General features: G+C 39.1%; 1 protein-coding gene across 1 annotated transcript; it reads right to left on the reverse strand.

Annotated features, from left to right (window-relative positions):
• Window positions 1-904: 904 nt before the first annotated feature.
• MS4A12 (membrane spanning 4-domains A12) lies at window positions 905-14,946 on the reverse strand. The gene is made up of 6 exons (XM_046644149.1): window positions 14,683-14,946; window positions 10,842-10,979; window positions 10,183-10,239; window positions 5,446-5,562; window positions 1,195-1,299; window positions 905-1,012 (listed from the first exon to the last, which is right to left on the reverse strand). The coding sequence occupies exons 1-6, from the start codon at window positions 14,944-14,946 to the stop codon at window positions 905-907; spliced, it is 789 nt and encodes a 262-aa protein (XP_046500105.1).
• Between the last annotated feature and the right edge of the window lie 322 nt (window positions 14,947-15,268).

Genomic DNA, 15,268 nt, shown 5'->3' on the forward strand with positions numbered 1-15,268 from the left:
TTGCATACTCACCACCATCACTGCAAACCTGTTGATATCTGTATCAGTGACATCTTCCTTACCTCCTGTTATGTAGATAAACCACCCTTCCTCATGATTTAGGCCATGACATCCATATACACTTTTGATTTCTTGAAACTTACTCTACCATTTGTCTCTTATCTATAATATAGTCACATCTCTCTCTCTCTTACCTGTATTGTTCCCATTGGCTTTTAAACATGCCAGTCTTTCTCCCATTTCAAAAACAAAACAGCCAAAATCCAAATAAAATGCCCTTGATGTACCATCCGTGTTCTGCTCTTATCCCCTTGCAAATGAGTTTAATGCACATAAAAATAGCCTGTAAATAGCAAAGCTTTGTAGATATCCAAGAGGCAAGGTATTCGATGATATTAATGTACAAAATAATGTGGCCCCCAACAAGGGCAATTGGGCGTTTTCTTTCTAAACAGAAAGTGGAGGAGGGGATGAGTAAGGGAACTCCAGTGACTTGGACACCTTGCAAATCATCATGAAAGCAATTTTATTAGTCTGCTTTGCAGTGTTTCCTCTGCAACTAATATCAAACCAAAATGAATTAAAAAAAAATACCAAAAAGGCTATGTTTCTAGAAACATTTTATTGAGGAAAGGGTAACATTCCCAGGAGATTTTCTAACTTCTGGAGAGTTGCAGAGTCATTTTCAGTCCTCTGGTCCTTCCTTTGCTGATATATGGTGGTGGCGTTTCGGAAGGAGCAGTGACTTGGAGATACGTCAGTTATCATTAATAATAAATTAAGAACACGTCTCAAACACAGCCTTTAAAGATTAGCAATCATCGGGGACAGTAGAGGCCAGCCTCTCAAGAAGTTTCTGCAGAGTGGTTTCACCCCATGAGACTGGATAATGCTTCTTTTTATTTTAATATTGAATGACGTTAGCTGGGTGGCCATCACTTCTGGGAGGAGCTGAGGCAAACCCTGGTGTCAAGGGACTGGTTGCATACACATTTGGAATAGTCAGGACAGACTGGAAGGGATGAATAAAGCATGCAATATTGTTACTGAAATCCTGTTCAGTCCCTCCCTGGTCCCATCAGAGTCAAGGACAAAGAGTGCTCTGGTAAACCCATAATGGGACTTAGCTGACGCTTAAGTCTATATTTCTCTAGCATATATTCAGATGATTTCCAAAGAAGAGGCCCAACTCACCCACTTGGCGATTTCTTGCGTGGCAAAATGGGCTGTGGTGCAAGTTATGCAGAACTCCAAAAGAGAGAAGATAATCAGTATAGCTGAAATTCCTTTCCCAGAAAGCTGAAATCAGGAGTAAAACACACTGAGATTTTGGCTAATCAAGATGGCCTCACACAGGCTTCAGAAAGTTACTGACTCGTCAAACGTGTGAGTGCTCATACTCAACTCGCTCCGTGATTATTTCTCTATTATCATCAAATGCTTATTTCAAGGGAATGTGACTTAATTTCAGCTTTTCTTTAAAATGCTGGAAGACTTTCCTCTTTGCCAGTAGACTGTTTTATTTAGAAACTTTAGAAAGGAGGTAGATTTTTTCTTCTTTGCAATGGCTTTCTTGTTTTTATAAAAATGTTACCTGCTCATTAAAAAAGAAAGAATCAAGCTATATAGAAAACAACAATCATTCCAAATGCCACAGCATAGAAATAAGCAAAATTAACAATTGATACCTGTTATTTTAGATCTTTATGTATAGGCAAAAGGCAAATAGAAAAACGCATGGAGAGAGTGAGAGACAAGAAAAAGCAAGAGAGGGAATGAGAGAGTGTGAGCCAGAGAGAGAAACATCATTCTTTAAGAATGGCATCATTTTGTGCTTACTATTTTGAAATCAAAGCGTTGCTTGATTTTAAAAGTATAAAAAGAAGTTAAGTCAAATTAAATTGGCTAAAATTAAAATAAAAAGTTCATGAAATCCATGAAGAAGTTGAAGCCATTTTAAACCTACAAGTTTCAGTTTTGGACAATATCAAATGATTGTTTATTATGAAAAATGAGGTGATTAGCATTGCATTCTTATTTTATGTCTCTCTCATCTTACCTCCCCTCTGTTCACTTCCCAGTACTTGGCGATTATGTCATTTTTCACTTTTTTTGAGTGAAACATTAAAACATTTACGTTCAGTTTTGTAGTTATTTCCCCACTTGTTGCGTCTTACAGTCTTAGATGAATATTTAAATGCTTTCATGCTCTTCACTAATCTCTTTACGCAGCTTCTCCTTGCCTTTCTGAATTCTTGATTTAGTTTACCCCATGGATGGTTGAATAATGCTTTTTTTTTTAGCAGCAGTGCCCATGTATGTTGTTGTTGTTTTACTGAGAATATCTTCTTGTTGCTTTTATACTTGCATGAGAATTTTATTAGATGCATTCTTTTTTTATTTTAGCAGAAAAAGATTCCCCCTAAGCTAACATCTGTTGCCGATCTTCCTCCTTTTTTTCTTCTTCCTCCTCTCCCTCTCAAAACCCCAGTACATGGTTGCGTATAGTTGTAAGTTCTTCTGGTTCTCCTATGTGAGCTGCCACCACAGCATGGCAGCTGACAGACGGGTGGTGTGGTTCTGTGTCCGGGAATCGAACCCAGGCTGCCGAAGCGGAGTGCACTGAGCTTTAACCACTAGGCAATCAGGATGTGTTATTCTTGAGTCACAGTTTCTTTTCATCAAAATTTTATGGACATTGCACTGTTAGCTTCTCTCATCCAACGTTGCTGTGGTAGAGACTGAGCCAAGCTGGTTTTTTTCCAACTCGTAGGTTATTTGATTTTTGTGCCTAAAACCTTAAAGAATCCTTTTCTATACCTTATATATTAACAAGAGTAAGTGTATATCTCACTTATTTTGCATCTCTATCTCCTAATATAGGTTATTCTCTTTCAGTCTACAAATTCAATTATCTCTTATTTCAGGAATTTTTTTTCAGTGTTTCTAAATACTTATTTTCTGTACCATTTATCGGAGACTAACTCAGGGAGACGAATTATTGTTATGTTGGGTCAAACTTGCCTATCTTTCATGTTTATCATCTTCTCATTACTTAATATATTTGTCTTTTTCTTCTGTAAGACTATGAGTACAGTTTTTCTCTCTGCTGTTTTTATCTGAGTCCATTCTGTTTCTTGCTGTGTGTGATTTTTTAAATTAGATCTATAATAGTAGTTTTTGGTACTCAGTTGGTTTCTATAGTGCTGCAATGTTCTTTTTATTTCATTCTCTCAGTTTCTTTTCTTATTAAGAGTTTCAACAGCATAAAATGCTCATGGGGAATCTTTATTGATAATTGAGTGATGTTTTCTTCCATGTTGGGTTTTTTATCTCTACTACTAGTGTGCTGTGGTAGAACGTGGCTGAACCTGCTACTCCGAAATTCCTTTTTGTTGTTTATAAGTCCCTATTTTAAATTGAAAAACTCAATTCTTGGAAACCAAGATGCTAGGTATGGATCATGTGGTAATCACAGAGTAGTTTTATTATCTTATAGTTTTATTATCTATTATCTGGAATTTGGGGTAGATCTTGAAGATATGGCTTCCCAGGTTAGTAAGGGATCAAACCATGAGAATGAGGAAACTCAATGTTTTCCTGGTTATTGTGACCCACATTTTCATTAAACCAGAGCACATCTTGTGAGGGAGAAGGAAGGCACATGTATTTGCATCCATTTTACTATCTGATATCTTTTGTCCTGATTATTTGGATTGTGTCTTTTACTGAAAATGAACAGCAGGCATCTGAGTGTTTTTGCTGACCCACTAACCCACAGGAATCTTAGGCCTTCTTTCCTCCTTCCTTTCTTTTTTTCTTCCATTCCTTGTTTTAATCACTCTAATGTATTTGGGTAGTTTCGCTGCCATTTATTTTCAACTTTCTCATTCTTAAAGTGAACCATTCTGTGTAGGCCTTATGTTTGTTCAGATACAGTATAGGAAAATTTTCGTTGATTTTTATTTCCACTTAACTGGGTCCAATTTGTCCTGCTTATTTCCAGCTACAGTTTGAGGGCTAGATATTGTTTTCTGTCCATTTTGCTGAATGCTAATCATGCAGCTGTAGCTGCTCGGGAGAGCAGTAGCTTAGCTGGCAGTGAGCACACTTCTTGCTAGTGAACGTGGGCTTGCTGTCTCTCTCCTCTGAGAAATGCCCTGTACCAAGTCCTGCTTCAAGGTCGGAGGTCTATTCTATTCCTGTGGATTTCTGCTCATGCTTCCACATTAGCAAAGTGCACTGGAAGGTGTGAACTCTGGTGACTTCCCTACTTCTCTTGAGGTCCTGGGGCACAACGGCTTTACCATACAGGATTTGCTTTATCCTTTCTCAGAATTGACTGCTCTCCACCTAAGTATTCTTAGCTCTAGACTGGAGAGCATTAGCAAGACTTCTCAGTATTTTTTGGCATCCTCCTTTCCTCAGTTTTGTTCCTGGGGAGTAAGAGGCAGGGCCAGGAGCTGTGCTTTCTTCTACCACCTTGAAACACAGCAGAATCATTTGTTTCTTTCCCAAGATGCCGATTTAAAAGCTGGTTTTTGACTAATTTTTGTGTGTGAGGAGAGATTGGCCCTGAGCTAACGTCTGTTGCCCATCTTCCTCTTTTTTTTCTCCCCAAAGCCCCACTACATGGTTGTATAGCCTAGTTGTAGGTCATTCTAGTTCTTCTGTGCAGGATGCTGCCATAGCATGGCTTGATGAGCAGGACTAGGTCTGTGCCCAGGATATGAACTGGCTGCCAGCTGCCAAAGTGGAGCGCATGAACTTAACCACTCAGCCATGGGGCCAGCCCCCGGTTTTTGACTAATTTTTGTTCTTTTTGTTTGGTATTGTAGAGGATAAGTTTTGTGTTCTTGCTTCAGTCCACCTTATTGACTATGAAGTCACCTCATATTCTTGCCTCCCTAAAAGCTCTTCTCTACACCTTTCTCTGCTCCTGAGGTAATGAAGTCCATGCTTGGCCTATATGACAATAATAAATGGGTGATTTTGTTTTTGAGAACATTCTGAGGCATGTGCTTCATTTTGCAATTGCTTCGTTCTGTGTGTTTCTCTCATAAAAAGTGGATGTCCTTCTCACTGCCATTCTCCTCTCATCCCATTCTTAGTCTAAAATAAAACTGTTCAATAACTATCTTATTTACATAGGATTTTAAATATTTTGGAAATAGTATCTGGGTGTCTTTAGGAGTCTTCTGCATTGTTCATATGATTGGCAATGAGATGGACCAATAAGGGATGCCCCTCTGCCCTAGTGCATCTGTAGAGGTAACTCTCCCACTTTGTTCTATAGTCCTAGAGATCACATTACTAGGAGTAGGGCTGGAATATAAAAAGGGATTTTCCACTAGAGCTGCTACACAGTAATAAGAGATTAAAAAATAGACTCGCTCTATGAGAGTGGAAAGAGAGGAGGCACGTGGAAGATTATGGGATACTTACCAATGCCCAAAAGTCTTGTGTGGGTAGCCCATTGATGTTCACATCTACCAGCAACAGAATCACTCCAATTAAGGCAAAGATAGCACTAACAATATTCATTCCTAGGCTGCCTTTTATCTAATGGAGACAACAGGAGAAATATATGTAGGATAAGTTAAATTAAATGAAGTAAGGATTAATTAAATTTAATGGTTCTTAATCTTTGAAATCTCAAAAAAAGTTTTGAAGTTGAAATGATTTTTTTTCCCTCTGCCCTTCTGGGTAGTTACTATGAAAACTATTCTGTATGCAGCCTAAATGTGGGTTATTTTTAAAATCCGTAGAAAAATGTAAATAATGCAAAGCAGAAGCTCATCTATTACATTTGTCTAAATGCCTCATGCACAGTAACAATTGTATTCCCTTTTTAAAACAAGAAACTTTTAATGAGCATTTTTCTGTGACAGGCACTGTGTTAGATTATTTAAACACATTATCTCATTGAACTCTTACAACCATCATGTGAGGTAGTACTATACGGCATCCAATTTTATAGATGAAAAAGTATATGCAAAAAAACTTTGCTGATAAATTTAGGAATTTATGAAAACCCTAAAGTCTTTCTAGGGGCTGGATAACCCCGGATTTAGAACGAGGAACTCGTTAGGATTTTGTGAGTAGAGGGGTATGGGCAGAGTCCAAAAGTTACCCCAGTTTCTACAGGAAAGTTTTGAGATTCAGCTGAATGATTGTGAAACCAAGTCCTGAGCTGACTTGCCAAGACTGGCTCGGCTAGAGTTCTTAAGAATGTGCTGCTGCTTCAGCATGCCTTAGAGTCTCCTGAAGGCCTCTGAAAGGCTCCAAGAAAAATTGCTTTAGGTATAGTTTTAGTTCTGTCTTCTCTAAATAGACAGATTCTATGCCTGGATAATCTCAGTTAGAAGGAAGGATCCATAAATGATGCAGAGAAAGAACGCTTTATTTTGTTTTTGGATTACAACAGGAGTGGTTAATTAGGATTAGGCTCTTTTATTTTAGTCTAGTCTAGTCTGGGAGAGGATGAGCAACATGATTCTGTTTCCACTTTTCCATTCTTTCCTCCTCTGCTGGATTAAACACAATCTTGAAATCTCTGTTCAGACCTTTTGCCAATTTTTTAACTAGGTTGTTGTTTTTTTTTGTTGTTGAGATATATGCGTCCTTTGTATATTTTGGATATTAACCCCTTATCAGATATATGGTTTGCAAATATCTTCTCTCAGTTGTTAGGTTGTCTTTTCATTTTGTTGATGGTTTCCTTTGCTGTGCAGAAGCTTTTTAGTTTGATGTAGCCCCATTTGTTCATCTTTTCTTTTGTTTCCCTTACCCAGTCAGACATGGTGCTTGAAAATATGCTGCTGAACAGAGATTTCTCCAAAGAAGATATACGGATGGCCAACAGGCATATGAAAAGATGCTCAACATCATTAGCTATCAGGGAAATGCAAATCAAAACTACAATGAGGTATCACCTCCCTCCGGTCAGAATGGCTATAATTAACAAGACAGGAAACAACAAGTGTTAAAGAGGATGTGGAGAGAAGGGAACTCTCGTACACTGCTGGTGGGAGTGCACATTGGTGCAGCCACTATGGAAAGCAGTATGGAGTATCCTCAGAAAGTTAAGAATAGATCTACCATATGATCCAGCTATCCCACTGCTGAGTATTTATCCAAAGAACTTGAAAATACAAATGCATAAAGATACATGCACCCCTCTGTTCATTGCCAGCATTATTCACAATAGCCAAGATTTGGAAGCAACCTAGGAGCCCATCAAGGGACGAATGGATAAAGAAGATGTGGTATATATACACGATGGAATACTACTCAGCCATAAGAAATGATGAAATCCGGCCATTTGTGACAACATGGAAGGACCACAAGGGTATTATGCTAAGTGAAATAAGTCAGAGGGAGAAAGTTAAATACCGTATGATCTCACTCATAAGTAGAAGATAAAAACAACGACAAACAAACACATAGCAATGGAGATTGGATTGGTGGTTACCATAGGGGAAGGGTCGGGGGAGGGCAAAAGGGGTGATTAGGTTCACATGTGAGGTGATGAACTATAATTAGTTTTTGGGTGGTGAACATGATCTACACAGAATTTGAAATATATTACGATGTACATCTTAAAGCTATATAATGTTATAATCCAGTGTTACTGCAATAAAATTAAAAAAAAATCTTGAAACCACCTCTGCTCTAGTTGTCTTTAGTTCTTGGCGAATCATTTGCTTTCTCCTGTTTCAAAATTGTAGGCCAGGGATCTGCCAATGAACTAAAAACTGATTTGATATATTTAATCCAGCATAAGAAGAAAGAATGGAAAAGTGGAAACACAGAATCATGTTGCTCATGCTCTCCCAGGCAGAATTAGACTAGACTAAAATAAAGGAGCCTAATCCTGATTAAACACTCCTGTTGTAATCCCAAAACAAAATACAGCATTCTTTCTCTGCATCATTTATGAATCTGTTCTTCTAACTGAGATTGTTCAAGCAAGGGATCCAAATTGGAAAGGAAGAAGTAAAACTGTCTCTATTTGCCGATGATATGACTCTATATTTATATAAGCCTACAGAATCCACCAAAAACCATTATAAATAATCAATGAATACACTAAAGTTGCATAGTACAAAATCAACATATAAAAATCAGTTGCGTTTCTTTACCCTAATAATGAACTAGCCGAAAGAGATATCAAGAATATAATCCCATTTACAATTGCAACAAAGAATAAAATACCTAGGAATAAATTTAACCAGGGAGATGAAAGACCTATACACTGAAAACTGTAAGACATTATTGAAAGAAATTGAAGAGAACATAAAGAAATGGAAAGATATTCCATGCACGTGGATTGGAAGAATAAACATGGTTCAAATGTCCATGTTACCTAAAGCAATCTACAGATTCAATGTAATCTCACTCAGAATCCCAATGATGTTCTTCGCAGAAATAGAACAAAGAACCCTAAAATTTATATGGAACAACAAAAGACCCTGAATAGCCAAAGCAATCTTGAGAAAACAAAGCTGGAGGCATCACAATCCTTGACTTCAAAATATTCTACAAAGCTGTAGTAATCAAAACAGTATGGTGCTGGCAGAAAACCAGACACACAGATCAATGGAACAGAATTGAGAGCCCAGTAATAAAGCCCCACATCTCTGGACAGCTAATCTTTGACAAAGGAGCTAAGAACATACAATGGAGAAAAGAAAGTCTCTTCAATAAATGGGGTTGGGAAAAGTGGACAGCCATGTGCAAAAGAATAGAAGTAGACCTTTATCTTATAACATACACAAAAACTAACTCAAAATGGATCAAAGACTTGCATGTAAGACCCAAGGCCATAAAACTCTTAGAAGAAAACATAGGCAGTATGCTCTTTGACATTGGTCTTAGCAGCATCTTTTTGAATACCATGTCTACTCAGGCAAGGGAAACAAAAAATAAACACATGGGACTACGTTAGACTAAAAAGCTTCTGCATGGCAAAGGAAACCATCAACAAAACAAAAAGCTCACCAACTGGGGAGAATATTTGGAAATCATGTATCCCACAAGGGGTTAATTTCCAAAATATATAAAGAACTCATATAACTTAACAACAAAAAAATGGACAACCCGATCAGAAAATGGGCAGAGGATATGAATATTCATTTTTTCCAAAGAAGATATGCAGAATGGCCAACATGCACATGAAAAGATGTTCAACATCACTAATTATTAGGAAAATGCAAATCAAAACTACAAGGAGATATCACCTTACACCTGTTAGAATGGCTGTAATTAACAAGATAAGAAATAACGTGTGTTGGAAAGGATGTAGAAAAGGAACTGTCATTCACTGCTGGTGGAATAAACACATAGATAAATAAACACATAGATAAGGGGAACAGATTAGTAGTTAGCAGAGAGGAAAGGGTGGGAAGGAGGGCAAAAGAGGTAAAGGGCACATTTGTGGTGATGGATAAAAACTAGAGTGTCAGTGGTGAGCACAATGCAGTCTATATAGAAACTGACATAGAGTAATGTACACCTGGAAATTACACAGTGTTGTAATCCAGTATGACCTCAATAAAATAACTTTTGAAAAAAGTAGCCTTGTCTGAAAAAAAAAGAAGTAGACCAGGAAATTGCAAAAGGTGGAGTACTGTGGCTGAGAGAATTGCAAGTCTTGTCTCAGTGATTATTTTTGTAAACTCTTCTTACATACAGATCTAGGTGTTTTTAGTGACGATTTAACGAACTGTAAAACAAAAGTCAAATCTGAATAAGAATAGGAGATATGTGCAAATAAAAAGTAAAAATACAAGGCAAGGCAGAACTGAGAAATGGCAAATGAATAGTAGAGTTTTTGATACTGAAGTGGCAAGTGGGGGTTTCCTGGGTCTTGGATTTTTCTTTGGAGTTCCCCTAATGCAGTGACCCAACTGAACCAGGGGCCTTTAGAATAAAGTTAAAGGAACCCTATCTTTACTGAGTCCCTCTCAAGTGAGTTCAAGAGTCAGGATGTGGAGCTCTGCCATTTATGAGTGGCAAATTGTGTGGACCATGTGGGGACACACATGCCATGGAGGCAACCAATATACATTTTGGGACAAAGTGCTCCCCTTTACGTGTTCTGAATCCACCTTCTCAGTTTTCCTCCCCAAATAAACTAATCTTTAAACAGGTTTAAAAAGTAGAAACATTCTGACTTACCAGACAAAGGGAAAGGTGCTTGGACCCTGATACTGAGAGAGCGCCAGTGATGATGAACTGTGGAAATGGACAGATTTATTTGTGAATGATGGATTCTTTGATTGTTCCTGGGAATGACTTCTCTTTATATGAAAAGCTGGTCTACTTATATTCATTTAATTTCCTTTTCAAAAATTCCTCATATACTTCTCATTTTTTCTGGAGTAACTCTCAGAAATTGTCTTTTTGACTTCTTTTTTTTCCCTCCTTAGTTTCTAGAATGTAAAGGACTCATTCTCTTGTAAGCTTTCCTCGTTCTCATGACTTCTGAGCTCACTACTCAATCTCTTCTCATGATCAATTGCGTGTTGTTAGTTATTTCCCAGTCACCTCTTTTTTGCAACTCTCTAACATATACATTTCCATCTAAAATGTAGTAAGGAATTAAAACTTCAGCTTGTTGATTACTTGATCAGAATAAACTTTAGGTTATGAGTTTAAGCTGCAAGTTAAAATGGAGAACAAAAGCTCTCCCTTATTTATACCCAATCAGAGCTGTTAATTCTCTCAGTTCTCCAACTGATCAGATGCAGAGCTTATCAAAAAATGAGTTGTGCATAGGTTGAAGATATCTATAATTTACAAACTGAGAAGGAGAGGTGTTCTAGCAATATACTCACCGAAATGCCGCCCCAGAATGGATATCCACTCTCAAAGGTACTGGAAGCAAAATTCCAAACTCCATCGTAAGTGGCGCTTATTAAACCCAAAATAACACCGAAACCAATGTGCATCAATCCAATCACAATCTGGATTGCCTGAAAAAAGAAAACAGGCATTTGTAAATTGCTTCTTCATTTTCAGGCACTACTGAAACACTACTGTCATTGCTGCTGCTGCTTCTTATTGTCGACTCTGCCAAGGTGCATGGGTGTCATTTGGGCAGACCTCTACAGCAGGAGGTGGGCCGTGAACATTTGACACACTAGAGCCAAGGCCTCAGCATAAGGCCTTGTCTGAGGTATTTGGGTAGGCTTGCTGGGGTGGCCCGAGGAGAGTTCTTCAGAAAGTGCCACTTTGGCATGCATTAGCATTTCCTGAGACCTTCTAAAGAGTCTTAGAAAAAAATGCTTTCATTGTGACTTTGATGGCCATCCTTTACAAATGGACTGATTTTTTTGCTTGGGTAGTCCTACTCACGTGGAAAGTATCAATGAAGAAAAAACAATTTTGGGAGTATTAACCATATGCTTGATAATGTTCTAAACATTTTACATTTATTACTTTGTGTACTCCTTCCAACAACTGGATGGAGACACAGAGACAGAGAGAAATTAGGGGTCTGTCTTAGTTAATTCTGGCTATAACAAAGTACCACACACTCAGTGGCTTATGAACAACAGGAATTTATTGCTCACAGTTCTGCAGGCTGAGAAATCCAGGATCAAGGTGCGAGCATGGTCACCTTCTGGTGAGGGACCTTTTCCCGGTTCACAGCTGGCACCTTTTCACAGTGTCCTCACATGGTCGAAAGGGCTGGGGACTTCTGTGGAGCCTCTTTTTTTTCTTCTGCTTTTTTATCCCCAAATCCCCCCAGCACATACTTGTGTATTTTCAGTTGTGGGTCCTTCTAGTTGTGGCGTGTGGGACGCCACCTCAGCGTGGCCTGATGAGCAGTGCCATGTACACGCCCAAGATCTGAACAAGCGAAACCCTGGGCCGCCGAAGCAGAGCGCTGGAACTTAACCACTCGGCCACGGGCCAGCCCCGTGGAACCTCTTTTTTAAGGTATTAATCGCACTCATGAGGGCTCCACCCTCATGACCTAAGCATCTCCTAATATTATCATCTTTGGGAGTTAGGATTTCAACATATGAATTTGGGGGCGACACAAACATTTCACCACTATAGCAGTGTCCAAGGTCACAAGATACTGAGGGGCAAGTCTGGGAACCAAATGCAGCAAATTGACTCCAGAGCCCACGTCTTGACTATTCAGGACAGCCTCCCCTCAGGCTCAGCTCTGCTTCTTCCATGAAGTCTTCCTGGTTACACCAGTCAATTCAAGCTGCCTTTTTTCTTTCCAAATTTCTGTTGTATCTTATGCTGTAAGTCACACACTTTATTACTTGGTTTTCTGTTTATTTATATTCCTTTTTTAATTGCAGCTGCACAAAGATTTTCTTATTGGCCAAGACATGTATTCTTAAAGACAGTGGATTCATCTTTGTACCGCTTAGGGCACCTCCCCTCATCCTGGATAAATAGATTTGTGAGAAATAACTGTTGCTAGATTGGACCAGAAGTTAAGTCTTTCTTCCCAAGTTTATAGCTTATCTGTTCAGCAAGACTGCAAATAAAGGGTGGTTGTGTTGATTTCTTCAATAAGTAGCTACTGATTACAATTAAATTGTATCAGAATTAAAAGAAAACACAGCTTCTTAAATAGTGCTAAGAAATTAATTTTTTTGAATAACGAAGTCCTTTGAGACTCTGATAAAAGCTGTGAGCCGTCTCCTCTGAAAAACTAGTCTTACACCTTCATGTGTACACATGCCACACTTTTGTAGGTAACTTCAGAGGTGTCCTGGGCCTCTTGTAGCCCGTCGTGGATCTCAGTTGAAGATCTCCTGCATTAGACATTATATTTGGTTTTTACAACCTCTTCTCTAGAGCAGCAATTCCATCATCTGGCTACAAACTTCCCATCCTTATCCTTGTCATCGTCTTGATGAGGAGCAATTAGATCTTGGATTAATACCAGCCTTTTCTCCTAGTGTAGCCCTGGCTGTACCACTTACTGATCAAAATTGCCTATAGCCTAGACTTAGTAATTTGGTCATTTCATTCATTCTGAATATTTGGCCACGGAACCACTGTAAGTTGTGAGTCATTTGGGGCAGATGGTCTACATCCTACCACCTGGGGCCTCTGCACCGCTGGTGATGACTGGGGGCTGCTAATGGCACAGATATACAATTTTCAGGGAGAGGAAGTAACTTCTGCCAACCAGAGCTTTTAAAAAACAAAATCACACTTACCACTTTAAAATACTTTTATTGTGAGCCTTTTCAGTACCCAGTGGAATGCTCCAATGGCTGCCCACTGGACTCAGAGTAGAAGCCAGAGTTTTCTGTTCTCCAGGCTTTACAGGGTCTGTCTCCCATCACCCCTCTGCCCTCCTTCTGCTTCCTTCCCTCATTCTATTCTACTTTATTGGCCTCCTCCCTGTTCTCCAAACACATCACACTCATTTCCTCTAAGGACCTTTCCAACTTTACCCAGAAGCCCTTGCCCTGATAGCTGCACAGCTCACCCCTCACTTCCTGTCTTTGCTCTGATGTCATCTTCTAAGGAGGGCCTACTCTGACCCACTTGGATTGTTGCCCCCTCACTGCTGGCACTTCTTATCCTTCTTCACTTCTCTTTTTCGCCATATCATTGATCACCTTGTAACACACTGTGTCCTTTAAATCTTTATTATGTGTGTGGTATGATTTCCCCCACTAGGTTCTAAGCTCCATGAGGGAAGAGACTGCCTATGTTGTTCTCTGCAATATTCCCCACACCTGTGTGTGGATCGGCTGTGTGGGGTGCTAGTCTGTCCCGTTTGCTCAATGGGAGTAGGGAATCTCCTCTCTCTGGCAGGAGGAGGATCTGAGTGGCCAGCTTCACAATTTAGATCTGCCTGCTTGCTGGAGGGGAACCAATGTTCTTTTTTATTTCCCTACAACATTGAAACTTGAAATAGAAAGATGGCTAGAAGAGTTTCTGGTACCTAATGGGCACTGAATATCATTTACTGAATGCTCTAGCAGAGAAGTTAGATGTGCACACAGGAGAGACAATACAGTTTGGTGGAATTGAGGTGCCTGGAAAGCACAACAAAGGGACTAAGGATTCTGTCTAGGCGAGTGGAATCTTCATCTCCAAATAGGGCGTAGTGTATACTGCTGACATATACAAGACTATGAATGTTTAAAGTACCCTTTTTAGAAGTAGTGTGGCAGTTAAGTCATAACATCTCCATGGGCATTGGGTGAAGCACGCAGATGGAATGGCCCCTAATGCTTTCACAGCCGGTTTCCCCAGACTGCCCATTTGTAGTTCCTTCTGTTTTTAAGGCAGCCATCAATGTTTATTTTAATGTGAATTCACCTGTATACAAATACCAGTCTTGAAACTAATCCAGAGACAGGATTGAGGGTGGGGGAAGTGAGATCAAGCTAGAAATAGTGGTGCTCCCATAATGTCAATGTTACCGAGTTGTCCTGCTAGGACGAGTCCTTTGTCACCTGTTAGGTTCTTGCTTGAATCTAAAATAAAATGAACTTATGGTAATGTCTATGTGCAGACTAATTATTTCTACCTAAAAGGGATACAGTTTCCAGAGTGACATTCAGAACTTTTTAATGATTGGATGTATGTCATGAGATCATAAGCTTCTCTCCACCTGTAACTTCTAAGTACAATAAAACCTTGCAAATGCAAAATTAAAATTCTAATAGTAAACAGACTTACCCCTAGTGTCTTTCCTTCTTCTTTAAACTTTGTGGTTGCTGTTACTGTAGCTGGATTTACCATTAGTACATTTCCTTGACCCTGCTGATTGTTAGTGCGGATTTCTGGAGAAGTGATGAAGGGAGGCTGACCACTCTGAGGTTGGTTTCTTGGGATTATGAAACTCAGGGGTTGTTGAGACCCAGGAGCCATAGAGTTATTCGCTATGTAAGGATTGGGTGTGGTTCCATACACTCCAGGCTGGGTTGTTGGCTTGGAGAACATCCTTATGTCCTAAGTATTACAAAACATAACAAAGTGATAAATTTACCCAGCAAGGAAACTAAAGAAAATTTTGTCAAATGTCAATTATCTATGCAAATGGAGGAGAACAAGTGAGCAGATAATGAGCAGTGACAGTTAATATAAACATAATTCACATTTGACTTTGGAATCCTGTATATGCTTTAGTTTGAAGGAAGTGAAAGAGGGGAAGCTGGGGAACAAATTTATTTTCCAATTTCTATTTGCTTTTATCAGGTATTTATACTGATTTTCCCTGAGTCCATTGAATCTGAAGGAGAACAGAAAGAGGGAAGAGACAAGT

The sequence above is a fragment of the Equus quagga genome, chromosome 17 (genome assembly GCF_021613505.1).
Source record: "Equus quagga isolate Etosha38 chromosome 17, UCLA_HA_Equagga_1.0, whole genome shotgun sequence".
NCBI lineage: Eukaryota > Metazoa > Chordata > Mammalia > Perissodactyla > Equidae > Equus > Equus quagga.